This window comes from Stomoxys calcitrans, chromosome 3, assembly GCF_963082655.1.
Source record: "Stomoxys calcitrans chromosome 3, idStoCalc2.1, whole genome shotgun sequence".
Lineage (NCBI taxonomy): Eukaryota > Metazoa > Arthropoda > Insecta > Diptera > Muscidae > Stomoxys > Stomoxys calcitrans.
In genome coordinates, this window is record NC_081554.1 from 7,686,360 (window position 1) to 7,713,630 (window position 27,271).

General features: G+C 36.9%; 2 protein-coding genes across 2 annotated transcripts; both read right to left on the reverse strand.

The window, feature by feature from the left end:
- Positions 1-1,922: 1,922 nt before the first annotated feature.
- LOC106092195 (histone-lysine N-methyltransferase 2C) lies at positions 1,923-9,047 on the reverse strand. Its single transcript, XM_013258977.2, has 10 exons — positions 8,211-9,047; positions 8,028-8,150; positions 7,753-7,922; positions 7,128-7,318; positions 5,010-7,053; positions 4,864-4,934; positions 3,230-3,639; positions 2,949-3,151; positions 2,767-2,884; positions 1,923-2,694 (listed from the first exon to the last, which is right to left on the reverse strand). The coding sequence occupies exons 1-10, from the start codon at positions 8,845-8,847 to the stop codon at positions 2,033-2,035; spliced, it is 4,629 nt and encodes a 1,542-aa protein (XP_013114431.2). The 5' UTR covers positions 8,848-9,047; the 3' UTR covers positions 1,923-2,032.
- Positions 9,048-12,030: 2,983 nt separating this feature from the next.
- Positions 12,031-27,164, reverse strand: LOC106092061 (major facilitator superfamily domain-containing protein 1). The gene is made up of 8 exons (XM_013258816.2): positions 27,030-27,164; positions 23,526-24,296; positions 18,184-18,711; positions 17,946-18,111; positions 17,569-17,880; positions 13,280-13,398; positions 13,116-13,215; positions 12,031-12,719 (listed from the first exon to the last, which is right to left on the reverse strand). The coding sequence occupies exons 2-8, from the start codon at positions 23,707-23,709 to the stop codon at positions 12,635-12,637; spliced, it is 1,494 nt and encodes a 497-aa protein (XP_013114270.2). The 5' UTR covers positions 23,710-24,296; positions 27,030-27,164; the 3' UTR covers positions 12,031-12,634.
- Positions 27,165-27,271: the final 107 nt, after the last annotated feature.

A 27,271-nucleotide genomic window follows, 5' to 3' on the forward strand; every position in this document is an offset into this window, starting at 1 on the left:
TTGACAGACTGCACACGGGAGAATGCTGATAGTGGACGACTTAAGGCGTTATTACATGTCTTATGTCGTGTCACTTTTTGTATTCACATTTAATTGAAAATGTTTGTCAAAATTGTCAATTTACTTACAATTCAAAATCTTAAAAAGATGATATAGTTGAACATGTCGTTTGTATCAAACGACATGTTCAACTATACATGTGCTAAATTTGACATGTAAGACAGCTACATGCCGTCAAATAGAGCCTTTAGCGCAATGGTCTCGCTTGATTTATCTAAAGCGTTTAATTCTAAAAAGTTTTTTCATTTACCTACGAAATTGCGTCATGCTTATAATTTCTCTGCTTCTGCTTCCAAGCTCATTTTCTTATATTTAAGTGACAGTTGTCAGTTTGTTGTTACAAATGGCGTTGAATCCAATGTGCTATCACTCCTATGTGGTGTACCGCAGGGTTCTATTTAAGGGCATCATTGGACCGTACTTCTTCAAAGACTGAAGACATAACTGAATAGTGAGCGCAATTGTGAGATGATATCCAACTTTTTTTGGCGCAAAATGCAAGAGCTTGACTTGCATGACATGTGGTTTCAACAAGACGGTGCCACAGCACGCGTAAAAATGGACTTATTGAGAGGAAAGTTCGGTGAACATTTTATTTCACGTTCGGGACCGATCAATTGGCCGCTTAGATCGTGCGATATAACGCCTTTAGACTATTTTTTGTGGGGCTATGTTAAACCCCGTTTACACTGCTCATTAAATCCGGATTTTAGGCTTTCGTCAGCTGATTTTACAAAGGGAAACAGATGATCAAGTCATTAAATCTGGATTTAAAAAGCTGTATAAACATTACCGATACCGTTACCGAAAATTTCGCTTGCAGGTACGCAGCTCAAATGAAGTTTTCTCTGAGTAACAGGGTGACATAAAAGGCATTGACGAATTTTTTCTTGCAACGACGAATAAAAATGTGTTTTAATAGCTCCATGCAACATGAAATAAAGATGTTTACAAATAAAAACGATTAAGTACAGCACATACTTTATTACCCAAAAATCATTAAAATTCTCCAAAATTATAAATCAATGTTTGTCGCCATCTTGTCGCAAACATCATGATCATTGAGGTGAGGTCGTTCTATTGCAGTAAGACGCTTTTGCAAATGAAAATTTGCCCATGAACATTCCACTAAGGTACGGGGTTAAACTTCTCACATAGCAATGAGTGCTGTCCGAATCAAGGTTAAACTCAATGATAAGGCATCTCTTTTTTATAACCGAGTCCGAACGGCGAGTCGCAGTGCAACACCTCTTTCGGGAGATATTTGTCGCAAACATCATGATCGGTGAAGTCAGGTTCTATTGCAGTGTGATAGTTTGCATATGCAAATTTGCCCATGAACATTCCACTAAGGAACAGGGTCAAACTTCTCACATAGTAATGAGTGCTGTCCGATTCAAGTTTAAACTCAATGATAAGGGACCTCTTTTTATAGTTCGAACGGCGTATCGCAATGCGACACCTCTGTTGGGAGAAGTTTTTACATGGCTGCCATACCAATTGGTACAGTACCTCAAAAATTTCGCCAGCATTAGGAGGGGAAAACCACAGCTGATAATTTTTTCTGATGTTCTCGCCAGGATTCGAACCCAGGCTTTCAGCGTCATGGGCGGACATGCTAACCTCTGCGCTACGGAGACCTCCAAGTATATTTTACAGTTAAAAATAACCACATAACTATGTAGTCTTTCATCTACTTGACGTGTTTGGAAAGTTTTACATTATTTGGCGTAGTTTTTAAAGCTCGTAGTACTACCTCATCCCATTCAAGTTTAAGCTCAATGATAAGGGGCCTCTTTTTACAACCGAGTTCAAAATGCATGTCGCAGTTCGACACCTCGTTGAGGTAAAGTTGTTGTTGCTCTTTTTCACTTAAAATTTATTTATATTACATGTTTTTTTAGCAAATGTTAATTAAGGCTGTTTTCATTATTAAAAACATAAGGCGCTGCTCTTGTAATATTGTAGTATACTACTCGTAATCTAATTTATTTAGCAGATTTTGACTGCCATTGATCTCGTCCAGTTCAGGATCAGCATATTCAAGAATATTGAAATCATCACCTATTTCGGCTGTTAGTGATTTCAATATATCGTCGTCGTCACCCTCGCCAAAGCCACCCAAAATGTCACCAAATCCAGCATTTTCATCTGATTCTAGTTTTTCTGCCACAGAACTAATGGTGTCTTTTGGATCAGATAATTTTGTAACACCGGCCCAATTCTTGTCGGATAGGAATATATCATTGCGTTCGCAGAGATGCGAAGTGGGATCCGTTGATTTAGATGGATTATACGGCTTTGATAAATCATCCAAAGGACTTTGATGCATTTGTTGATTCAAAGTAGCCATAAAAGTTGATTGTTGTTGTTGTTGTTGCTGCTGCTGCTGTTGCTGTTGATTTAACAAAGGCTCTGCTATATTTTTGGGGTTAATTTGTTCGGTAGCGTGTAACATAGGCTTTGATTGTTTATTTTTGGAAGCTTCGTTTAAAATATTTAGGTCAAACATTGGTTGAGGCTGTGCTTGAAGCTGTACTTGCTGCTGCTGCTGCGGTTGTTGTTGCTGTTGTTGCTTTTGGGGTGGGTTACCGGTGGTAACTGTTTCTGGTCGCATAAAGTCACCTATAAATGCTAAAACAAAATTTTTGCCATATATTTACATTCGTATGTAATAATGGATGCAGGAAAACAAGTAAAACTTACCACCTTTACTCAATTTACTACCATAAGTTTCTTTGTTTTTAGCTTGATGTTGTTTCCAAACTCTTTCCTGTTCCTGCTCTTTTAATGATTTTTGTTGGAAATATATTTTTTCTGGTTCCTGCAAAAAGATCCAAGGAGACAAGATAATAAAACAGCAGTATATCGTAGTAAATTGTACATACCTGTTGAGTTCTTCTAAGCCTTAAAACTGAACGATTGTCTTTGGCTTGCTGTAGAAAAGGAGCCTTCATTTCCGTTGATAGTGAGCGCCACTTTTTAAGTATTTGCTTGCAACGTTCATTCCAATTTGGATACAAGTTTTTCAGTTCTGGATGTTGGGTATTGGCATATAAAACAGCAGATATGGTAGCCATATCCCCCAAGTCTAGAATAAAACAAAAAATATATGTAATTTAAGTTGGTCTCTCTCAGTTATATTGAAGAAAAAATGTACAATACAAACCTTCATCTTTACGCATTTTTTCTGCTGTCTTCTGGGTGCCAGCTACTGCTTGTTCTTTGACGGGCTCTTCAATTGGAATTGGAATATCTACCGAAGTTTCTGCCGAAACAACGCCTTCGTTTGTATTGACAACTTGAGATAACAACATATTATCTCGTTCAATTTTTACTTGACTCAGCATTGGATCCTCAGATTTTTGCGTTAAATATTGGGCAGGATTTTTATTGACCATTCCCATTTGATCGTAAGTTTGGTAGGGCATCATTTGCTGTTGTTGCGGTTGCATTTTCTGGCAACTGCTGTTTACATTCAAACTGTTATGTATGAAATTCTGTTGGGCCAATAGATTGCTATTCGTTGACATTTTATTGCTGTTGGTGTTTTGCACAATGGGTACATTAGAGCATTGGCTAAAAGGAGAAACAAATTCAAACGAACGTAACTTAGGCGTAAATTAAGGGCGGCAAACATGATCCACCAAACAGGAATCGAGGTCAAAATGACAGTATATCAGCCAAAAATAATATAAGGCTTGGCCTAATCAAAATGGATCGATCAATCTTAGGATACTGTTTCAACTTTTGGTAGCAATGGCAACGAAGATATCCGGCCAAGACAGAAAGAATAATAGAAGAAAGTATTATGCTAACTAAAGAATAATCTGGTGTGTTCTATGATTCACTTTCACCTTTTCCCTCATACAAAATGTCCAAATTAATTATTTGTTGTTTTGGTTTTATCTAAGAAATCTCATGTTGAAAATTTGGTAACTTTATTAACGTGATAATAAACAGTTCATTTTAAGGGAAAAGTGAAACTCAAAAGCACTCACGAATAAGGCAGCATTAGCATATGAATTGTCTACCGAGCTATTCAGGGAACTGCGACAAGAAGTATGTATCAACTTGTGCTTAGCATATGCCTACAACAGCCAACATTTGTTAACTAAGAGCAGCACACTACGTCGTAACTCAAATCTTCGAAAAGACCCATAGGAGGCTTAGCATATGCCTACAACAGCCAACATTTGTTAACTAAGAGCAGCACACTATGCCGTAACTCAAATCTTCGAAAAGACCCATAGGAGGCAGATCGAAACCTATCATATACTTGCCGATTACAATCCGACATTTGGCAATCCTATTCACCCAAAGTGTTGTAAGTTATGACTACGCTCGGCATTCTTGTTCTCTGCGTCAAAAGGGTTTTCAGGTCATGATATATCTAAGCCAGATAAGCTTTCCTTTAGATTCCAAATCTTTGAAAAGACCCATGAGACATTTATTGAATGGGTTTTAAAATCACAAAATTTGGAAACAGAATAGAACAGCCTATTTATGAAAAGGACAGACCTACTCATCAAAAGGTGTCTTAAGCCATGACTAAATTTGGCATTTTTGTTCTATGCGGTTTCTTGCTTAGCAGATACAAGACTATCAGCTAAAAGGGAAAAAGTATTTTCAAGCCAGTTAACTAAACGATACCGCCCTCTCAACACCGTGTTATGCCCCATACATTTTATAATAACACTATTGATCTAAGGTTGAAACATTTTGATTAATAACTTTATCTTAAAATGGGTACAATCCACTTCCCGACACTCTCTGTTTTAAAAATTGGGGGCTGTTTCTTACCTCATTTCCATTTTTATATTACTGATGCCCATGTTCGTATTGGAGCTCAGCCCACAGTTATCTGTCGCAATCTGTTGCAAAGAGAATAAAGAGATGAGTCTTATTAGCACCAAATATGTTTTCCTTATATTCGTCCAATTACTCACATTATTTGCATTACATTCTGTATTCATAATATTTAAAGGATTTTCTTCTATAAGCGGATTGTTCGGCGTCAGCAAACTATTACCTTGTACACCTTGTTGACTCGCGTCAACTTTCTCCGCTTCCAAGGCTGTGGAGCTTTCTATGGGAGTTTGTAAAGCTGTATGTTGGTTTGGTTCTGTTTTAATTACACGAGTTGGAGCCAGAACCTGTGGTTGCTGTAGAGCAGATGACTGTATGGGGGGTGGCAAACAAATTTCGTCGGCAGAATCGGATTCATCGAAGGTAACCGAAGTTTTGTTTTCCAGCAGAGCTTTGCCGAAAAAGGCCTCCTGCAAATAGGCCGGATATGATTCACAAAGTTTCGATTTTAGTTTCTTTTTAATGATTTTTTTCTTCTTTTCGTCAGTTAGTGAAGGATTCTCCAAAGTACCCATGTAGATATCTTCAGTTTCTTTGCGCAAGCCGCGTATGCGCACATTGAAACCACCAATGCCAAGTTTCTGCAAATTACGCTGTCTTTTCTTGCGCAGAATATTAACACCCTCTTCGTTGGTAGAAATCGAAAAACCTTCCGGCTGACTGCCATCTTCACCCAACCACACCATTCCGTCCTTAAATGTTGGCGTAGTATTTCCATCCAGAGGTGTATTGCCATCGCCAGCGTGGCCAGCAGCATTTCCTGCCACAACAGAATCGATAGCTGACATAATGCCAGAATCTTTTTGATTTAGATCCGATTTAAGCTTGCGTTTCTTTTTGATTTCTGTAGTTAAATTGCGTATCATATTGAAACCATGTTCGCTGACACAAACTCCATCAATGCAGAACGTGTTATCAGTGGTCTCCACGGCTTCAGTTATCGGTAATGTTGTGGAAGAAGTGGCAACACTGGTTGCATTATCCACTGATGAAGCATTGGTGGGTTGGTTTGTGGCGTTTTGTCCTTTATTATTCAATGCCTCAGGCAATGGCGCTTTGCTAGCAATAGCTTTAGGTTGAACTTGTTTGTTGTCCTTGCGACATATTTTACACTGATATTCAATTTCGGTGAACTGTTTAACATCTTCCTCGTTTTTGATGTTGTCACATTGACCGTGTAGCCATCTTTCACAACTGTTGCATTGTATTATTAACTCGTTTTCGTTATATGATTGGGAGCAGACGAAACATTTCGCTTGGCTAGCACAAGGACCGCATTCTAAGAATCCATTCAGCCACTGTGAATGTTTACCCGGCGAGTTGCGACCACACTTTTGGCATAATGCACATAAATTGCACTTCCAATTGCCATTCGGCACGGCATCTAGAGGGGGGCTCATACAATAGATGTGGTAGGATATGTCACACTCATCGCATAATATAAGACGTCCTTCGTCATCCTTTTGGCCACATCCTTCGCAAATGGTGCAATCCAGGCACCTCCATCCCTTTTGAAGCATGGTTTTGGATAATGTTACATTGGCACAATACGGATGATAACATTGTCCACATTGGGCGCAAGATATTAGACAGGCATCTTGGCCCAAAGCACCACACATAACACAAACATCTTGCATTAATATAAATTTATCTTTTGCGGAGCACAAAATCGGCTTCTTTTCCAGTGACATGTCTTCTTCGGAACCCATAGCATTGTTTGAGTCTATGTTCGATTGTGCTGACGATGAGTTTAGCATGGCTAGGGGACGTCCTTTTCCACGCACACTGCGTTTACGACTTATTTGACCGAATATACCTCCTCCTTTACCCATGGAGAGTTTTCCGATTTTGCCACCTCGCCCAATATCCTTCAGATTGATTCTTTTCTTAGAAATTTTCAAGGGATCTACCGCATTTGAAATTTCTAAAGTATCTTTGTCATAAAATTCTGATTCCAAGTCTCGCGGAAACCCATCCGTCGACAAAGGATCAGTGGCTCCAAATCCCACCAAATGTTTACCCGATTTGCAAGGTGGGCATACGTAATCATAGTCGGGATTTGTTTCCTTTTTTATGTGGTATGCACTAAGATCGGCCTCACCATCACAAGTACTATGAACAAAACTAGAAACAACAAAAACAGGGTATTTATTGACTTCGAAGAAGTTACCATAAGGAAGAGATCGATTCCAATTTACCGATTACAATTATTGCATTTCACCATTTCCTTGTGCGACGCAGATCTGTACGCCTTATGACAAATGGGACAATAAAAACCCTTGTTACGTTGCTGGTAGCATGAATCGCAAATTGTATAATGACAATGCCATCGTGAGGAAGATCCACCTCCTGGAGTGCGAGAACCGCAGTCGGTGCAAATGCGACATCTCTAAAAAAAAATTGTCCATAACATAACACATTAACAAATTTATCAATCAGAGCTGTTTTGGTTTTCCAATTCGCAAAACGCGAAAAACAACTTTGCGTATATTTTCTAAACCTTATAGTTGTAAGATTTTAAAAACCCTTTGAGGTTTTCCTACTGGATAGAAATTTGATAAAAGTGTGCCTATAAAATTGTATATGGCAAGGTTCAAAAGAAAAAAGGCAAAGAAAATCTTTCATTTTACGTTTTTAAAAACCGGCACAGGCCTTAATATCTAATTTTTTTTTGTTTTGATAAGTATTTCCAAATAATTCATAATGGATTTAAATACATTTTAATATGCAGGTGTGTTAATCTCTTATGAGCTTTGTCATAGTAAATTATAAAAAAGAGATTTTCGCAGTACTATGTTAAATTTGTCTATATTTTAAACTTACGTTGCATTTCCAGCCATACTTTGGGACTGAAGAAATAATAGGCCTTAAACAATTAGTATGGTATAATTTTTGACATTGTTCGCATTTCACTGAACGGTTTTCGCCATTATCCGATTGACGGCATATCAGACATTTACAGCACTGCTGACAATTCCATCCAGATCGAGAATCTATTCAAAAAAAAAAAAAAATTGATATTGATAAATAAGATATAGACTATTTATGCAACTATGAACTATGGAACAAATCAGTATTATTTCTATAGTTTTAATAACCTGGAAAGTTTGCTAATCCTACACAGTAGTTATGATAATGAGCTCCACAGGTAGAACACATAAGTAGTTTGGAAATATCTCCTAAAGTGAAGCATTGTCGGCATTCAATGTTTGTATCAACAGCTGCAAAAGTATTCTCATTAATATAGGAATCAGTTGTTTTTTTTTATTATTTTGCTTTACCAATGTAAGGCACCTGATTTACGTGTTCAACACAAAATGCCTGAAAAGATTCAATAATCAAAAAGCACGCGGAAGCCGCCGCACATGGCAGATGATAGTTATTCTGGCAGCTCATTCTACAAGTAATACTAGCGCCATATCGTGTACAGAATGAACATTTGACTTGCAGGCTTTTGATCACCACATCCTCAAAATTTGGAATAAAGTCCTCCTCCATTCGTTTTACTTGCAGACTCCACATGCCACACATTGTGTGAACGTATAAAAAGCATCCTTCTGGTGTAAATGCATCTTCCAAAGTAGCTATTTCCTCATGTCCAATAATGTCTAACTCGTTAATGATTTCACTATTTATGGTAACCGGCTTAGCAATGGACTTTTTTCTCAAACAGTTTTCATCTGCAAATCGATCAGTATCCGCACTTCTTATAGATTCCTGAGTTTCCATATAGGTTTTAATAGTATCAGCGTTCACTGGGATTTTAAGCATGGTCCCTTGGCCCAAGTTACTCCTCTCAGTTAAGTTACACAAACAACATGACTTTCCTGGATATTTGCACGCAAAATATGGAGGATCTGTATCCGAATTTGTTATTATTGTCGCGGACGACCTACTGGTAGAGGAAAACTCTTCCATGGCGATGTCGCCGAATCCAGTTGTAATACGTCCGCTGATAAACAGACTGTACTATGAATGAATAAAAAATACACTGGTTCCTGTAGCGATGAAATGTACGCTTCCCAATAATCAAATACATTAAAAAATTAAGCAAGTTCAACAAAATGTATCTTCTTATCTTCAAATTTACGATTGTATTATTGTTATTCTTATTAAAAGCAAAAAAAAGAATGTAAAACAAGACCCAAGAAACTATTTACCTAAATAGCAACGTCGAGTATACAACGCTTGTCAATAATTAGATGTATGAAAAAGTTTTGTACCCCGTGCAGCAATCACATTGACAATGGAGAGTTTCCACTTTGAGATATTCTGTTGTGTCCTACGAGTCACATTCTCCTTCATTTCTTGAAAACAGTGAAAGTGTCAAAATTTCACAAATCAAAAATAAACAGAAAACATGTGTGACCCATGGAAGCAATTGTATTTGTATGAACAAAACACTCATCACTACAATAGAAACATATGTATAGGAGAGGGACAGCTAGTGTGGCAAGGTGTTGAACTTGGTTTGTGCTGTCCTCACTGTGTAAATGAGTGTTCGCAATAAAGCCTATTACTGACTTCGACTTTTCACACGAACAACTGTCAAAACGCACTATACAAAAATGGTGACGAAGATAATGCGAACAGATTCCGTACAAGTGGTACTGAGGTCTATGAACAAAATAATAGCGACATTTCGCTGCATCAGGATAAATTTGGTACAATTTTAATTGCAAATGTAATTAAATGCTCGCGAAATGAGCCGAATCAACTCTGCTTCAGCACTCTTCTCTTTGTTGTGTGTTGTTGATTGACTTTTTTGTGTTCTGGGCAAGGCGGATTTAAAAAGGCGGTCTCACGCGAACAGCCGTTAACAGCTCAGGTTTGATGGTATTAAGATGACAGATTTTTGTTTGCATTTTCTTTGTTGTGTTCGTTCTACACACACACGCACACAAATTTCTTTGGGTGTGTTGGCAAAAATACGAGCAGCTTGATGGCAGATTGCACCATATGATTTGTGGCTGTTGTACAAATGAGACCACCTTTAATTGTTTCGCCATGTGTTCTGACAAAGAAAAAACCCCTTCGGATTTCGCAATAATTTAATTGGCATTTTCGCTGAAGTCAGTACTAGGCTTAAATGTCAAATCAGAATCAACGCGTTGAGCTTTGTCTTTGAGCGTTGCGTTGCAAAAATGCAACTCTGCAAACAAATCCCACCAAAGCAACGCGGAAAAGTTTAAAGAATTTTCAACTTTGACGCTTAGCGGGCTTCATTCTGTGCTGCCATAAGTCATTAGGGTTTTTCAGTCGCCTTGTGTACAATTTTAGTACTTTAAGCGAAATCTACAATTGCCGTTTTTTATTTTAGTACCATTTTTTTACGTTTTTTATTGTAATAGCCACATATTGACGTGTGTGCCACCTATCAAACTCGTATAGATGAGCAAGTTCGTTCTGATCCATGGGACCGATCGCCGCGAGAGCATAATGCAGTTGGAGCTAATCCGTATAAATACGGAGCATGCCTTTATTGATTTTCGTTTTATACAAAATATCCGCAACCTGTGGACGCGCCCGACAGCTCTCAGTTCCTACCTATGTATTGTATATAGTGTTCATAGTTATTCCGTGCCGGGACAATTTTTTATACCCACCACTGAAGGATGGGGGTATATTTATTTTGTCATTCCGTTTGCAACATATCGAAATATCCATTTCCGACCCTATAAAGTATATATATTCTTGATCAGCGTAAAAGTCTAAGACGATCTAGCCATGTCCGTTCGTCTGTCTGTTGAAATCACGCTACAGTCTTTAAAAATAGAGATATTGAGCTGAAACTTTGCACAGATTCTTTTTTTTTTGTCCATAAGCAGGTTAAGTTCGAAGATGGGCTACATCGGACTATATCTTGATATAGCCACCATATAGACCGATCCGCTGATTTAGGGTTTTAGGCCCATAAAAGCCACATTTATTATCCGGTGAAATTTGGGACAGTAAGTTGTGTTAGGCCCCCCAACATCCTTCTTCAATTTGGCCCAGATCGGTGCAGATTTGGATATAGCTGTCATATGGACCGATCCACCGATTTAAGGTCTTAGGCCCATAAAAGCCACATTTATTATCCGATTTTGGTGAAATTTGGGACAGTGAGTTGTGTTAGGCCCTGCGACACCATTTTTTAATTTGGCTCAAATCGGTCCAGATTTGGATATAGCTGCCATATAGACCGATCTCTCGATTTAAGGTTTTGGGCCAATAAAAGGCGCATTTATTGTCCGATGTCGCCGAAATTTGGGACAGTGAGTTAGGTTGAGCCCCTCGACATACATCTGCAATATGGTACAGATCGGCCCAGATTTGGATATAGCTGCCATATAAACCGATCTTTCGATTTAAGATTTTAAGCCAATAAAAGGCGCATTTATTGTCCGATGTAACCGAAATTTGGGACAGTGAGTTGTGTTAGGCCCTTCGACATGCATCTTCAATTTGGCCCATATCGGTGCAGATTTGAATATAGCTGCCATATTGACCGATATCTCGATTAAAGGTTTTGGGCCTATAATTTTCCGTTGTCGCCGAAATTTAGGAGAGTGAGTTAAGTTTGATCAGTCCAGATTTGGATACAGCTGCCATATAGACCGATCTCTCGATTCAAGATTTTGGGGCCATAAAAGGCGAATTTATTGTCCGATTTCGCCGAAATTTAGGACAGTGATTTGTGCTAGGCTCTTCGACATTTTTCTAAACCCAAAATCGGTTCAACCCAAATTGGTTCAGATTTGGATATAGCTGCCATATAGACCGATATCTCGTTTTCAATTCTTGGCCCCATAAAAAGCGCATTTATAATCCGATTTCACTGAAATTTGACACATTGACTTATGTTAGGCTTTTCAGCATCCGTGTCGTATATGGTTCAGATCGGTTTACTTTTGATATAGCTACAAAAAGATCAATATTTTGTTATACACAATTGAAAAATGACTTGTATTTGTTGGTATTCTGCTATGGGGCATAAGGTATGCATTTTCACCTGTTTTATTGGCATTTATGATTGATTACATGGGAGATTACCTGTTTCTTCAGTAAAATCTTCAAATCTGCAACTAGGCACCACAATGGAATTTAAACAAAATGGTCAAGTTTCAAATAATATATATATATAAATTTTATTATTTCAATAAATCACAATGTAGTACGACAAAAAGTGTATTCATAATTACCCCTTGATTAGTTTTACAATTTTTAGTTTTAATAAAATTTTGTATAATGTATCTAATCATTGTTCTTTGCTAACTCAGTACAACATTTAAAGCCACAATAAATTTTTTTTTTTTAAATATGTATATACTGCATGTACTCAACAAATGATGCCTTTTTTGATTCAATTATAATATTACAACAATTCTATACTATTCGCGTAATTTGTTTATATCTTAAAATACTTATAAAGTTAATACAAAATAAACAGAATGGTTGGTAAAAAAAATAATAAAAATTATACAGAGAAAAACAATATTTAAAAAAGTACTTCTGAGATTGTACAGGCCTTAATATAGCCACAAAATGTGTACAAGATAAAAATGGTGATGAAGGAGTGAAATGATTGATAAAAAAAATAAAACCATTAAAAAATAAAATATCGTTAAGAATATTATGTATATATAAACGAATCTAAAGCTTGTTGATGATATGTTTCTATTAAAATGAGATGAGATGCTATGATTTTCGGGTTAGTTACACTCTAATTGCTCAATAATGGTTCCTGGTCGCTCGCATATTCATCTCTGTTGGCACCATCACCAGAACCCAACAATTTTGCGGCGGCACTATAGTGAAATATAAAAGCAATCGTGAGATTCATATTGAATTGTGTTATTGAAAAGACATTTACGAAAGTGTTGTTAGATACAATAAAAATCTAAAGTTGTTGTTGTAGGAGAAAATAAGTAGTTGTAATATCGAAAATATTATTGGACATTGTTTATAAGTATATCAAGTTTTTCGAGATACATGTATACAATTTACACAAAAGTGGGTGCATGTAATATAACCTTGAACCTTTCTTATTTTTTGAAAATGTAATTTAAATTGGAATGAAATTTGTTTTCTTCAAAAAAGTTTTCGAGACAACAACCATTGTTGTCTATGTTTTCTCCTTTTATAACTTTGAAGAAAATAAGAAAAAAAAATATTTTATAAAGAATTATTAAAAGTTTGCATACATATTGTTTGCATATTCCACACGCTGAGCAGGACTCATGTTTAGATTTCCCTTGGTTTTACGATCATATGCAAATATAACACAAGTAGAAATTAGGGCAACTGCAATAGAAAGAATATTTATGTTAAAAAATATTGAATGACATTGTCAAGTTGTTGAATTTACTTGTCAGCCATCCCAGGAAGAAGATCTCCAACCACATGTGATCTCCACCACTCTTGTCAACAATTAAACCTGCTAAGATGGTTATAACAGCCAAGCCCAAATTTTGTACCGATTGGCAACTGAAAATATAGGAGAAAAAAAAAACAATAAATCTTCTAAATTCTAAAATTATGTTAATGGGATTTCTTTTTAAGTATTCTTACTATTTCTAATAATTTAAATAAAGGGTTGCCTTTTTCCAATGGATTATCTTTGTTATACTTAACATCGACTGGCCCGAATCTAAGGTACCCTTGACCATAGATTGCATTTGGCAAGTTATGTTTTCATATCGATTTTATGGGATTATTGTTGGAAATCATGAAAAAAATTCCATTCCAAATTTCATCAAAAGTGTTGGTGATTATTGCAAGTAGTGTTGGTGATTATTACCTTATGTATTTATTTGCTGATGATATGCAAATATTATTTACAGAAGAGCATAGTTCTATGGACGTGATGCAACATAAGATACATGACACCATGTGCATGTTACCGTAATGGATGACATGGAATAAATTAATGGTTAATCCTGAGAAGACAAAGGCCATGATATTTTCTTCTCAACCAACATATTTCGATATTTCTTATAATATACAATAATTGGTAGATCAACTGGAATGCTTAGGTGTCATATTAGATGACAGGTTAGATTTTGGCCCTCATATAGAGCGCCTACATATTTGCGATCTATTGCTACCAAGGGTCTATGAAGACTAAACTGGTTCATGCTCTGATAATGCCCAATATTCTCTACTGTTTAGAGGTTTGTTGTGATACATCGCTCCAGAGTATGGATAGGGCGCGCAAAGCCAGTAATAGTGCTATTATCTATATTCCGTTAATCGTTTTTCTCATATTTCCCCTTATGTTCAAAGTTTTTCTAGGCTGGTCCTTTGTGGATTATGTGAACTTAAGGTGCTTTCTATTTTTTTTTTATAAAATTTGTAAATTTCAATGTCCACAGTTTCTTCTTCGGTTGTTTCATTTTTCACGCTCTATCCGTTCAACACATTTAAATATTCCCCGATTGTCACAACACATGGGTAAATCATTTCAGGTGAAAGTGACACGCCTTATTATACCCTCCACCATAGGATGGGGGTATAACAATTTCGTCATTCTGTTTGTAACTCCTCGAAGTTTTCGTCTCAGGGCCCTTGAAGTATATATATTCTGGATCGTCAAGACGTTTTATGTCGATATCGCCATGTCCGTCCGTCTGTCTTTCAAAAGCACGCTAACTTTCGAAGGTGTGAAGCTAGCCGCTTGAAATTTTGCACAAATACTTCTTATAGGTGTAGGTCGGTTGGGATTGTAAATGGACCATATAGGTCCATGTTTTGATATAGCTGCCATATAAACCGATCTTGGATTTTGACTTCTTGAGCCACTACAGGGAGCAATTTTTATCCGATTTGGCTGAAATTTTGCATGAGTTGTTTTTTATGGTGTTTAACCACTGTGCTAAGTATGGTTCAAATCGGTCCATAACCTGATATAGCTGTCATATAAACCGATCTGGGGTTTTGACTTCTTGAGCCTCTAGAGGGCGCAACTATTATCCGATTTGGCTGAAATTTTTACAACGAATTCTCCCGTGACCTTCAACATACGTGTCAAATCCTATATCCCTATCCCTATAAAATCTCCCCATTTTATTTTGACCATATATATTTAAGGATTTCGTATTTTAAAATCTAAAAAAGTATAATAATAAATAAAAAATATATTAAATTTTATTTTACTAAAATCTTTTTAATCTTTTGTCCTATCGATTTTTTTGTTAAATCAGTCCTATTTTTATGCCTATACTATAACCATATTGCAAAGCTTGCGTTGCCTGTTTATCACATATATGTCGATTTTAAATAAAACATCGAATTCCAATGACGAATTGCGATGTCTAATTCGCATTATGTCGAAACAGAATTTTGGTCTTAACATCCGTCATATCAATTCCCAAAGTTGAAAATACAAAATCGATGAATTAAGATACATCTCAGACTGTCCAATGTGGATATAATATGCGTGTCTGAAACTTGGTTCACAGAATCAATTACCGACAATATGATAAAGGTCGAAGGCTAAAATTTTTTCAGAAATAACAAATGTTTTTTTGGAGGTTGTGTATATGCTAGAATGAAATGAGTTGTAGAATTATCAGAAAATCAGAACAAGAGAAAATTGAACCAATAATTCTAGAATCAAGGATAAATAATCGGAAATTACTCCTTGGATGCGTTTATAGAATAAACCGGCATATTAAAATTGATAACCTCATACATGAGCTTATGGAAGTTTCTACGCAATACGATGACGTGATAGTTGGAGGTGACTTTAACTCAAACATTCTAAAGGAATCTGAGTTCACAGATGCATTTAACTCTATTGGTTTATACAACGTGAACAATTCCATACCTACCCATTATACCTCAAGTAGTAACACCTTACTTGACATTTTTCTAGTCAATAACACTAACAATGTTTTGCTATATGACCAGCTGAGTTCTCCTTGTTTCTCCAAACATGATTTAATCTTTTTGTCGTACGATATCCCACCACCGTCCCCACCAGAACCTGTTTACTTCTACAATTTTAAAAAAATTGGATTATTCTGTACTGATATCAGAGTTTCTCGACATAGACTGGAGTCAAATGTTTCATTTTATTACAGTTAATGAACACCGCACTTTTATAAATTAAAATGTTCTGCACCTTCTATCTTCAGTTCCCCAACAAATTTCTCGAAATCGTCAAAACCACAAAGAATTGTTTAATCGTAGCATAAAATAGATGATTGGGAAAAAGAGATATGGCTCATAAAAGGCGGAAAAAATTCAAATCGGAGCAGCTTCATGATGAATTTCGGTTGAGAAGAACAGAGGTTAATAGAATGATACAAAGGTCCAATGCAAATTATTATCAAGCTAAGTTTCAAAATGCTGTCAATACTAAAAGGAAATGGAATACAATACAAGAAATCGGTGTAGGCAAATCCAGGCGTACTTGCCCTGATGAGAATCCGGATGCCCTTAAACAATTAAATGATTCCGCAAATATTGCATCCAGCAACACGTCGGAGCGTTTGGTCTTACCCCCAGCAGCAGTACCTCCTTTTCCTTAATCTTCAGAATTGGATTTTTTCTGCGGTTGGCTTGGACTCAATTCATCCCATATTTTTAAAAATTATACTGCCATTTATTTTGCCATGTTTGACATATCTTTTTAACAAGATATGTCAAACATGGAAACAGAATGGAAACATGCGAAGATAGTGCCTATCCCTAAATCTAAAACTGGAAACGATTATCGCCCAAATTCTATTTTTCCATTTCTTTCCAAGGTTTTTGAGCGCATAGTTCACAAACAAATGCACGGATATATAGATGAGCATTGCCTACTCTCGGACAAGCAGTCAGGCTTTAGAGCAAATCATAGTTCTGTCACAGCTGGGATTGACGACGGACTTGCAGCCTGTTTGGTACTACTAGACCATTCAAAAGACTTCGATTGTGTTGACCACGATATTCTCTGCCTAAAATTAAAAAAAACTATTTTAATTTTTCCAACACAGATATCTGCAAAATACACACATGGGCCACTGCAAACATCTTCTCATAAACCCAAATAAATCTAAATTCATGCTTATTACCGACAGAAGGCAAAGCATATGTTTTGAGTTTCCAGTTCCCATCGGAGACCAGCAAATTGAACAAGTTTACAAAGCTATTAGTTCGTAATCAAATGTTGTACACACAAATTTTATGCTGTTAAAATTCACATACTCTAATCATAAGATTGTAAAGTCTTGTTGTATGTGAAATCATAAAATAAATATAAAATTCGTCAACACAAATAGATAAAAATGAATCATTAAAAATTCCCATTTGTGATGAATCCAAAATTGCCAAATTTTCAATAAATATATATTTACCAATTTTGTTTGTAGAGAATGACAGAGCTCCTAATTACAAGATTTAATGACATGATAAGTGCACATAAATGCATAAAGATATAACCACCGCTACACTTTATTTTCGTCTTGATCCTTTGACTTGATGTTGTATGCTAGTAACTTGGCGATTTTGTTTTGTTATTTTTTCACTGTACAACTTAAAGTTGTAAGTAATGAGAGATTCTTAGAAATAATGTTATTCACATGATGGCTGTGCAATATCCACTTAAGTGTACCGCCACTACTTTGTTTAAACAAATAACACTGAAACAGAGAAAACTATTGTACTCACAATCCATAAGCTGTTCCCAACTGATATTCAGGAATAATGAGTGCAACCAAAGGCCATAGACTTGCTGCCAACATGGAATACGAAAGTCCCATTAGAATCATTCCAATATATGGATTTAGCAAGGTAAATGCCAATAGAGAATGAGCTCCAATTGTTGCGCATGTTGCTGCACAAATCCAGGAGACATTGCGACCCGTTAAATCGATTAGAAAACCAAATAAGGGCGAAGCAATTGCCGAAATGAGATAAACAATGGAATTAACATTATTAGCTTCGTCGGGTTTCATTCCAAATCTTTTCATAAAGAAGTCTCTGCAAACAGAAAAAATAATGTGGGCATTAATAGGCACAAAACATAGCATTGCACAAAAACATACTTGCCCAAAGCAATAAAAGGGAAAATGGCCACATAATAAGCCACACATATGACTGACACCATCCAGAAGGTTACCTTAAATGTCACCACATCACTTAATTTAGCAATTTCGCCAGAGGGGTTTGTGTTGCGTTGCAATATGCGTTCGGCACGCTTATCCATCCAACCTTTAAGCAAATGGAATACAGAAAAACAAATAAGCATTGTGGTTTAAAAACATACAAGAATGCAATACTTACCCAAAATAAGGGCACACAAAAGTGACAAAACACATGTTCCAGCTGCCAGCAGCAGTACTACGCCAAGAGTGCTATGTTTGGGGTAGATCGTATGAACGTAATTGTAAATGGGCTGCATAACCCAAAAATTAACAGTACTACCGAAACGTGCCACAGACAACTGCAAGCCAAATACCATATTTAGCTCTTTGCCTTTGAACCACAGAACGGCATAATTGTTTTGTGCAACAGCCAACGATTCGGCACCAATACCGAAAATGAAGCGTCCCACAATCATAATCCAGAATGTATTAAGCAAACCACCAGAGGCAAAAAGTAATTGACCTATCAGCAGTATGAATAAGTAGATGATGGTACCCAAACGTATGCCGAACACGCGATCGATTAAAAAGCCACCCACAAAGCAGAGTACAACATTTGGCCACGAGTAAATGGAATAGATCAAAGCAAATTCAGTGCTGGTAATATTGAGATCTTTCTTGAAGACCTCTTGCAGGGCTCCCGGGTTATCATAGCAAAAGTATGAACCTGAAAATGTAAAAAGTACATAAAATGTTATTTTTGTTTCTACTAATTAAGGTATTTTCCGCAATTGTTTTTTTTTTTTTTTGTTAAACCCTACAAGAGCCCACTTAATGAAATTCCAAAAAGGACTTTTCAATCAATTGTATGAAAATGTCAACTTTTCACATTTTTTTTAAACCCTACAAGAGCCCCCTCAATGAAATTACAAAAAGTACTTTTCAATCAATTGTATGAAAATGTCAACTTTTCACATATCAATGAGTGCTGTTAAGCTCAACGATAAGGGTTTCCTTTTTATAACCGACCCTGAACGGCGTACCGCAGTGCGACACCTCTTGGGGGAGAAGTTTTTACATGGCTGTCATACCATTTTTTCAAGTGGCAGCATTATCGGTCAGCCGCGGGTTAACATTTTTTCTGATGTTCTCGCCAGATTCGAACCCAGGTGTTCAGCGTCATAGGCGGACATGCGCTACGGTGCCCTCCAATATCTACTATATCTACTTCACAATTATTAAATTACAATAATAAAACCAAGGGTAAAAAAATCAAATTTGGAAATGTCTACTTTTTTGTTTCTACTTTTTTGTTCAAAATCAATCGAAGAATATAAGATTTACACCGAAATTGAAAAAATGTTTGTATTGTTTAACCCGTAGATGGCACAACGCCCATCCACACATAATTTCCCTTGCCCGCATTGTTGTCATTCCACAAAGTTACTTCATTTAGTTGAAAGAAAGACGATAAACTGTATTATAGCCACCTCAAAACAAGGCGCGGGTTTGGATAACTAGGATCACCAAACGTGCATGAACTCTGAACTCCGATTTGTGTGGGGTTCATCCTTATTAGGAGAATTTAAGATGAGAGCTATCGAGTATATGGGGTAAGTGCAATTACAGTTGTGAAAAATATGCAAAGTAGCCACATTTGAAAGTGGAGTTAGTGAACCTCGTTAAGCTCTTATGTTTGGGCAAACACTTTCATGTCCATAGGATCTACGAGGGAACGTGTTGGTCATTGGATATTTAAAGGCGCAAATAACTCGCCTTGTCATATCAAGCATCATATACACTCAGTATTAAGCAAGAGCCGGAGCCGCCCGGGTTCTACTTAAGACTCCCCACTCGATACCGTTGATTGTCCCAAAATGATTGCGTTTGCTTAACCGAACGCAAGCTCGAGAATTTTGGCTACGTAACTGTGACTAATCCGAAGAGATGCGCCAGGTTGTTCTACCGCCAATTTATGGCGCATCCACAAAGTGACAGGGCGAGAAGGAGAGCCATCTGTCGTATCCGTGGTCTCCGAGCCGATGGACCCCAATCCAAATTTACGGTAGGCGAAGTTAAGGATATCATCCATGGCGCATCAGCATGGATTTCGAAGACTGCATAGGACAACAACTGCATCATCGCACACATTTGCCGTGTCTTCAATCATCCCAGGTAATGTGATAGAACGGTCCTCGTGGCACTGGACCTATCGAAGGCATTCGACACGGTCAGCCATGCCAAATTTTTTTAGGACGCTATGTCAGGAATTACCTATATGGTCGCTAGTCATATGTGTATTTTAGGGATAAGAAGTCTAAGAACCCTAGAGTGAATCAGGGAGTTCCCCAAGGCGTGGTGATATCTCCGGCAATGTTTAACCTCTACCTATGCTCCATTCCACCCCCCACTAGACGGCATAGAGATCGTATCATGTGCGGAATGTACGGCAACGGCATCAGGCCCCCACCCATGTACGGCAACGGCATCAGGCCCCCACTCATGTGGACCACGTCCTACCCGTGCGAAGACATAACTACATGCTGTCTAAGCAATACCTTTTGGGCTATTATCGCAGAGACCATCCAAATCACCATCTTGTTGATAGGTATCCAGCGCCCAGAAGCCTTAAGGTAGATCTACATGATCTAGAGCGTGAGGTTCAGAGCTACAAGAGAGAACCTCTAGATCAAGCGGCATATCAAGCAGGTCTAGACAACATTCATGCAGACACGGTAGCAGATGAGGTAAATAGCTACCGGGTGAATAGTCCTTGGAGAACGACCGCCTCCCATTGCTCCAGAAGAAATAGTTCTTTCTCTGTTACGATCCGGCAGATGCAACCGCCTAAACTACTACAGAGCAAGGATTTATACCGTCGTGCGGAATGTACGCCCTGAAAGTGACCAGGGACCACACGACACCTTTTTTACTGCCCAGCCAGACCCACTCGACAGAGACCATCCCATCTTAGTCGCAGAGTTCCTGGATCTGGATACTCAACAGAATCAAGCACACAAAAGATAGAACACAACTGCGAGAATTTTAGACTGCGAACAGGCCACCCGAAGTAATTTTTCATCTAAAATGATAGTATGGGCAGCTGTGACTGCCGATGTCTAATCTCCACCCGTTTTTATTATTTGAAAATAATTTTAAAAGTCACTTTGGAGCCCTGGGAGCGAAATAATTTCGTACGCAGACAATGGACGTACCATCAAGACTAGGCACCGTCGCTTACAGCACGTGTAAACTAAGAATGGCTAACAAATAATGTTCCACACTGCATTCCATCTACACATTGGTTGTCCCATTCGCCAGATCCCAATCGAACGTACTTTTCTATTTGGGGCATTTTAGAGAGCAAGGTAAGGACTTAAAAATATGCGATAAATAAAGCCATTGTACGGGAATGGTCCAAAATTCCGGCAGATTAGAGCAATAGTCAAGGCAAAGGTGGTCATAGCGAGTAAAAGTGTAGGGATTCTGAAATTTATGGGTCGATTAAAGATGACAACCTTAGTTAAATTGCGTCGTCAGTTGACAAATTTACATTACGGATGGCAACTTTCAACTGAAGTTATCAATGCCAGTTGATAAAAATGGGATTATTCGGCAACCACTTTTTTGTAGTTGCTCTGTTATTTTTATTAGCAATTTAAAAAGGATGTAATATTTTTTTGTGTTGAAATTGTTCCTTTGTTTCTACTTTACAAACGTGTTGGTGTTTGTAGTCTTCCTCATGTTTAAAATGGCCACAATAAGTCTTGATGTTAGAAAAAATAGAGGCAAGCAAACCCGCAGCCCGGGTTGTGCATGTGCAAAAACTTTGGATACCCACCACCTCGGGTATATATGTAAACCCCCTTTCGTCACAATCCGGTGAAAATTGGATAACTTAAGCACCCAAATTCGGCATGGACATTGAGTGGTCTAATAAATATAAGTCACTGTTCAATTTTGTAGAACAACAATTGATTTTTTTGGCAGCTATATCCAAATATAAACCGATCTGTACCATATAGAACACGTATGTCGAAGAGCCTAACATAAGCCACTGCGTCAAATTTCAACGAAATCGCGTAATAAATGCAATTTCATATGGCCAAGACTTTAATTCGAGAGATCCTTCTATATGGTGCCTATAACCAAATTTGGACCGATATGGACCAAATTAAATAAGGACGTAATAATCATCCTATTTCATCCGAACTTCACTACTATATCCGTAGTTATATCTTAATAGTGGTTGGTCTCGATCTTATTTTATTCAGGTCCAGAGAATTCATATACAAGTAACATTTTCACACAATAAATCTACTTTTTATGGGATTAAAACCCTTAACTGGAAGATCGGTCTATATGGCAGCTATATCTAAATATAGTCCGATCTGAATCATATTTGGGTTAGATTTTGGGAGGCCCAAAACTACTCACTGTTAAAAATTTCAGCGAAATCGGATAAAAAATAAAGCATTTATGGGCATTAGACCCTTTACTGGCAGATCGGTCTGTAAAGCAGTTATATCTAAGTATAGTCCGATTTGGTCCGTTCAAGAAGTTAACCAGCGTGCTTAAAAAAGACGTATCTGTGCCAAATTTCAGCTCAATGTCGCAATTTTTGAATGGTGTAGAGTGATTACAACAGACGGACGGACATACACACGGACATCGTTAAATCGTCATAGAATTTTACGACGATCCGAAATATATATACTGTGTAGGTTCGGAAATTGATATTTCGATGTGTTTCGAACGAAATGACTAGATTAATATACCCCCTATCTTACGGTGGTGGGTATAAAAATTTTTATTCATGATATTGCACAATTTTTAGCTTTTTTGTGTTGATTTATTCATTTTTGGTATACCCTTTTTCGCTGCCGGACTGCCAAAACACTATTATCGGGATCAATTGATATAAGTCACAATACATAATACAAATTTGCATTTTATTCAACTGAGTTCTAGTTGCTATCCATAATCGATCCATTAGATTTCTTCGACACATTTCCATACAAAAGAGTTTGGTCGTTTGAATTAGTAGTACTTTGTGTCAGCTACCTTGTGTTTTTTATGTATTGGGTTATATATAAAACATGGTCAATCCATTATAGCTAGATGGATTTGACTTGGAAAGCCATTAGGCTATAAGAACCATTTATTCGTTTAGTGGTGTAGAGAATATAAATATCACGCTTTCGACAGACCAAAAATTTGTAAACTTTTTTATACTAAAACGTATTTAAAAATTGGCTGAAAATCTTCAAAACTGTAAAACTTTAAATCACAAATAAATTCCGGCGAATTATTTGGTCATTCTGCAATAATAAACCAAATTTTTGCTCGCTTTCTCCGCTCAAAAATTAAGACAACAAAAGCACAGCGATAACGAATAATACAAATTTCACACGCCATTTGCATCACATTTAAATGGCGCCTTACACAATTTTATGCATTATTATGTATGTATACTTCAATATAATCGTAACCGTTAAAAATTAAAACAAAAAGAAATTCAGTTAGCTAATGTTAACTTACCAAATCCCAAAAGACACATAAAAATTAATGCAAGGAACCTATGGAATCCTCTAGAGGGATTGCAACATGCCGATGCACCGCAACCTGTAAGCTCGGGATCCAATTCATTGTCCTGCGGTCCCAGCCTTGTTGTTGTGGGCGAATGTTGTTCATTTTCCACTATGGGCGAACGATCATCATTCATTTCAAAGAAATTGTCTGTCTCACGCTAGCCTCCAGTAAGTATTTTTTTCTTTTTGTTTTACGCAGCTTAAGCGGGCGGGTGCTAAAGAACTTTGCTCACTGATATTTCAAATGTTACTGGACACGATTTTCTCCAACTGCTGATGCCGTTTATCAGTTTAGTTACTATTCGATGTGTACAAAAGAGCGGTTGATTTGCAGTTCAACGATGAGGATTGGAGGGCGTTTTATGTTGTTGCTTTTTGGTGAGGAAAAATTTATCTCAAACCATACCAGCAGCAGCAGCAGAAGCAGCAATATTTGTATGCATGTATGTATGTATGATCCCACAAACAAAAGGAATCAATCGCCAGCATATAGATGCGTCTTCTGAGCGTTGTTCGTTTGCTTTAGTGCTATGGTTGACTATTCTTCGTAACTAATCAGGACACTATTTTTCCATTCAAAATCTCTTATCATGCGTTATTGTTTTTATTATTATTTGCTTAGCTTATCGATGTTTCGAACTAACCCACATCAAAAGTCGTGTAGTTTCGGTGATGATCGATGATCCGTTGTGAGCGTCATTGATTGAAAAACTTAAGTCTTCTAAATAGAAATAGATAATAAAAAAATGTTTAGTACAAAGTATAATTGAAAAAAAACTATGTACTTCTTATGTACATACATATGTATATCATGAACATAATACTAGTGAAAATTGTTTGCCATTGTGCAATAACCTATGTAAATGACCCATTTTTTAGGTGCCTTTATATTTTTCTCGAATTACAACAACGAAGGTTATAACAATGTGACACTGAGATAATAGAAACTTTCAATTATTCATCATACAAAGGCAAAAAATGCTGAATATAACAAAGAAAAATATCTCCCAAAAAACAATAATAAAACCAGTTTAAGCTAATGTGCTAATTTATAAATAATCAAAATTAACACCCCTATAAACTAATGACGTAGACTAATTTTTTCCTTTAACATGTGGGTTGATGAGACATCGTTTGTTTAAAGAAACAAAGCCAATGATTTTTTTTCAAAGATATCTAAAATTTTCGACTAGTTCAGATAATTTTAAATGAGCTAAAATATGAAAGAAGGAAATTTTGGGAAAAACACCGAGTTACCAACGCAACATAATGGCGGCACATGCAACGCACATGCATTATATGGCATAGATGTAAAACGGACAATCGTACATGTAGACCTTAGACCGCACACAGGCGCCATGAAATAAGCATGTGCGGTATATTAAGTACTAATGTGGCATTTCACATGTACAGCACCAAATTTCCCGCATTGTTGATTACAATACTGGAAATTATTCCTTGATCTAAGCTTAATCGTATTACCTCGGTTTTATCGATGAAAGCAGTTATGTAGGTAGCTATGCATTTGTCAAAAAAAACCTACTGTCCATTTGAAAGAAGATTTTGTTCATTTAAATATGCATATGTCCGCTGATGGAGTAATCGTTTAAATTCTTTGGACAGCAAAGGTGGAAATGGAAATGATCGATAGTCCATTGTGGATTTATACCTTGAAATAAGTTAAGCAGCATACACATCACGATATAGGTTTACATTTTGCTATTGATTTTTACAATGGGACCTACGCTATATGCTGCAAAGCATAAAGAAACCACAACTAATGATCCCTGGACGGGATAGCTATGAACACCACACAGGTTGAAACATTGAGGTCCGATCTATCTCGTGTTCATTACTGTTGCGAGAAGCTTAGCTGCGAGCTAACGGGCGCGTCCACAGGTTGCGGATAGTGGAATGCTGGAATAGGGCTGCAACGACAGTCGCGGACAATCAGCGATATTGATCGGAGAGTCTCAGTGAGAGGCCGGGCAGCAACGGCTTTTGCACAAATACTGAGTACCTATGATGCTCTATATGACAAGGCGACATATTGCCGCCTTTAAATAACCAATGGCCACTTTGTTTCCGCGGCGATCGATCCTTTGTACCGGAACGACCTTGCTCACACAGGAGCATGACGAAAATGTGGCTAAAACAACAACGGGACTCACATAAAAGGTGAGGTCATGCGAACAGCTGAGTACAATTTTTTTATTTTTGTTTTGATTTTGCAATTAATCTAAATGTCAATTGCTTGTTTAAATCCTTTGGACAGAAAAGGTGGAACTGAAAATGATCGATATTCCATTGTAGATTTATACCTTGAAATAAGTTAAGCAGCAACCTGCCCGCTAAATCATTGCCAAATACATTGAAACTTGGTTCGTAACATATAGCACAGACTCAAAAAGTCTGGTCATCTGACAGGGATTTTTCGCGGAGAGTAGGCGATGGCTTATATTCTCCATTAGTACATGAGGTTTCTTCTGGCAATACTTTTCATGGGATTATTTTCAATTAATAATTTTCTTACATCACCATCCTCTCATTCGAGTACTAACAAATCTTCTGCATTAGTTCTTTTACACTTCCGGCAACGTACCGACACTTTGCAAGGACACTCAAATTTCCCATTCAGCAGGAGTCGAACTTTTATATTTATCTATTATGTAAAAATGATTCTCATTTGTTTAATCAAGTGTGGAATGGTGTCATTTTTTATATTTACCTAAGCTCGCCCTAAAGATTTAATAATAACAATTTGCATCCACACTGAGAAACATTACAAATTGACTAATTACAGCAAAAAGAATGTCCCGCATTTATATAGACTGAAGTAGTATACCGTAGCATAATACTTATATTTTAAAAATTCGAAATATTCAAACCCCTAGTTAAAGAAAAGTATAAACGTTTAAATTGACCATTTCATTAAAAATCGAAATTTAACACACAGGCTAGGGTGCAAAAACAAACCGAAAGTTTCAATTGCGTCCTCACAGCGATTCCGACAATAAAATAGACTCAAACGGTATGACGTTGCATAGCAGGCATTACAACTCTTTTTTAAGAATTATCTCATGTATTTGTTTTCATCTTGAAACATATGTTAATCAATAACACTGTTATCCATCGATGTATTTATGTATAGATATACATGACACATCAACTCATCAACTGTTGCAGCTGTAAATTATTGTCCAACTTTCTTTCCAATAGGACTTAGTTTTTTTCGTATTTAAAGCAACAAGTCACTTATAAATTGTTTATACAATATGGTGTATATGTGTCTTTCATACGAAATTTGTATGTTGGCATATAAAAAACGCGAAAACAAAGAAATTGTTTAGAAGTATGTAGATAACTAATCGCAGACGATTGCTGGAAAAATTCATTGTTTACGAACAACAAAGTAAATTAGAAAAGTAATTCTTGGTTTTATTTGCGCACTTACCCTTTAGAAATTCGTAGTTATCACTGACTTGTATTTATCTATGCGTATTTTTGCATACAGAAAAAAAGTTATACGTATTTAACACCCTACACTCAAAAATTGTTAGACGATAATGAACAATAAATGAATCTAAAAGGTAAAGTAGTAAAGTTTTCTGTTGTTTTTCGGTACAGAGTTGCCACTGTGAAAAAAAATTTTTAACTAAAAATTTCAAAGAACCTACCTAATCTCCAATTGGTCTA